The following is a 2699-nucleotide window of genomic DNA, read 5'->3' on the forward strand; positions in this document are numbered from 1 at the left end:
TTTCATGTGAGAGCTGATGTCCAAAAGGAGAATTGAGAATTTTTCTGATAGAAGATTTGAGCGTTTTTCCTTGGAGATTGGAAAATTGTCCACCAGATTTTATCAATTTGCAAACTCTTCTTCAGTTAGTTAAAAGAATGATATCGGTTAATATTATGATAACACAACAAATTTTCTTGACAAAATGCTATGTCCAAATCCGATTTGTATCCATTTTGGCTTCGTGACACTTTCAATCATGTCCGGATTTATAAATATTTGTGATTTTAGGGTTCTATTTTGATGCTCTATATTTTGCAAGTCGGAGATTGTGAATACAAATGTTAAAGAATAACATCTTTCTAGTCGCTAAGTATTCATAAATAAGATAACTCTATGCAAAAATTTGTTGATCGTCAGGCACGAACACTCAGGGTATCATACAACTAGATGAAGGGTTGTAATGATTCCGTTTGCTGGATTTTGAAAATATAGACAAAAACGCCACTTTTGTAATGGCGAACACACCTAACCCCAACTATTAATGAAGAAGAAAACTGTTCTATTTCATATTGTTCAGGAGCAATTTTGAACTTTTTCCCGTAGATAAAAACCTTTTCCTTTACTTCAAACTTTCAAAGATATCAAGATCAGGAAACTACATTGCACACTATCTACATTCTACACAACCATAAAATTTCAAAATATATAGTAATAGATAGTTTATATTAATTAAACACCACCTGTTGATACAAAAGAGTTACATTTACCTCACTCATTTAAAATTCTGAATTCGTCTTTGCCTCACCAACTAAAACACTATAAGGCGACAACGAACATGTTATAAATACATCTCACAAATTTATGTAGATCAAGAACAACAAAGTGTGCATCGAATCAATCCATTCTCATTACAAATAAGACACCTCCTAACTTGTCCTTCATCTTCGTCGAAAAATTTCCTGCTGCCATCGCAATTCGAGCAAGGCAAGAATCGTACATCCCCACAAACTTCACAAATATAACCAATTGGCCTTAAAGGAATCCCTCTTAATAACTTCGGTAATTCGCCAATTTCGTTCAATTGCTTGATCAATTCAGCACCTCCAATGTATTTCCCTTTGATAAAAACTTGTGGCAATGTCACAATATTATTGTTGTTCTTCTCACCTATAACATTTTGTAATTCCTTCCTATATGCAATGTGCATCGAGACATCTCTTTCATCGACTTTAACGCGATAGCTTCCTAATATCATTTTCATTGTGTAACAATCCTCGAATGTCCTTCGAATTCCACGTATACTCGTGAAGTAAATTACCACACGATCCTCTGTTCCAGGCAATAACAGAGTGTTCGAAATCAATGGCTTTGAATGCTTGGTTTGAGGTTTTGGAATCGAGGATCGATGATTTTCCTTACGAGAGTCGAAAATTGAATACAACTTTTTCACTTTTCCTTTGAATGAAGTTCCAACCATGGATCCTAAAGGTGAACAATGGAGCTTTTTAATGGAGCCATTACGTTCAATCGAATGAGGAGAAGGATAGACATACAAGGGCTTTTCGGGGAATTCAATCGAGTTTCTCGGGCTGTGTATAGTCCTTGATCTATTGAATTTTGATGATGTCTTTGCTTTCTGGATTTCTTGATATTCAAATTCATTTTCCCTATGATGGTGATGATGATGATCCATCATAAAGTAAAAAATTCTCTCTAATTAAGGGGTTATTTCTTAACAATAATATATCAATGATCCAAAGGGACCGAGGAATTAAGATCTCTTGACCACCTGGTATTTTTAGATCTCGTATGTGTAGAAATGAAGATCTCTTGACCACCTGGTCTTTTCAAATCTCGTATGTGTAGAAATGAAGATGTCTTGACCACCTGGTATTTTCAAATAGACATGATGATATTTTGACCATATGGGTCTTTTCAGATTTTGTATGTGTAGAAATGAAGATAAAAGGTCAATGTATGTTAAGGATAATCGATATGAAGGCGAGCGATAAAAAACAATCAATCAATCCTGGGAATGAAATAAATATATGATATATGATAGAAATAGCTGAAAGATAAATTTAATTTTCTGAAGATCAAAATCAGATATGAATGATGAGAGGATAAAGATATAGGTAGAAATTTTGATAAAAATGTTTAAGAAGATGAAGGGTGGCGGGGGTAGCTTTCAATGAAGAAGTTATATATATATATATAAGAAAAAAAAATCTATATAATATAAGAAAAACTGTTGTTTTAAAAAAGGTGCAAAAAATGCTTTGGTAGTGGGAAAAGAATTTGTGTTTATGAGTCAATGGTACAAAAATTATGTTTTTGTACCTTGAGTTTATTGAGTTGTGTAGGATGGAAAAGAATTAAGATTTCATTTGTGTCACACTTTTATCTCTCTAGAAGCTTATCTCCTTAATTTATGGATTATGATTTTCTTAACCCTTTTATAGGACATCCGATAAAACTGAAACGATAAAAATGATACTCATTCTAGTTTATCTTTTAGTTTGTAATCTCCACATAATAATTCTGTTTGAGTAATATTAGGTCTTGGAACTAATTTACGCCTTCAAAAGTTAGCTCATGAGGGAGATTGATTGTTCAAGTCTTATAAAGAGATCACTCATCTCAGTAATCATCAATATGGACCTTTATTCATTCTTCAACAGCCCACCTCAAGCCCAGGGACCCCATCTCACGCCCAA

At 33.5% G+C, this 2699-nt stretch overlaps 1 protein-coding gene across 1 annotated transcript; it reads right to left on the minus strand.

Annotated features, from left to right (window-relative positions):
- Window positions 1-835: 835 nt before the first annotated feature.
- On the minus strand, window positions 836-1980 carry LOC102601610 (uncharacterized protein At5g39865-like). The gene has a single exon (XM_006351043.2). The coding sequence runs from the start codon at window positions 1676-1678 to the stop codon at window positions 851-853; it is 828 nt and encodes a 275-aa protein (XP_006351105.1). The 5' UTR covers window positions 1679-1980; the 3' UTR covers window positions 836-850.
- Window positions 1981-2699: the final 719 nt, after the last annotated feature.

The sequence above is a fragment of the Solanum tuberosum genome, unplaced genomic scaffold, assembly GCF_000226075.1.
Source record: "Solanum tuberosum cultivar DM 1-3 516 R44 unplaced genomic scaffold, SolTub_3.0 scf00133, whole genome shotgun sequence".
In the NCBI taxonomy this organism is placed as follows: Eukaryota; Viridiplantae; Streptophyta; class Magnoliopsida; order Solanales; family Solanaceae; genus Solanum; species Solanum tuberosum.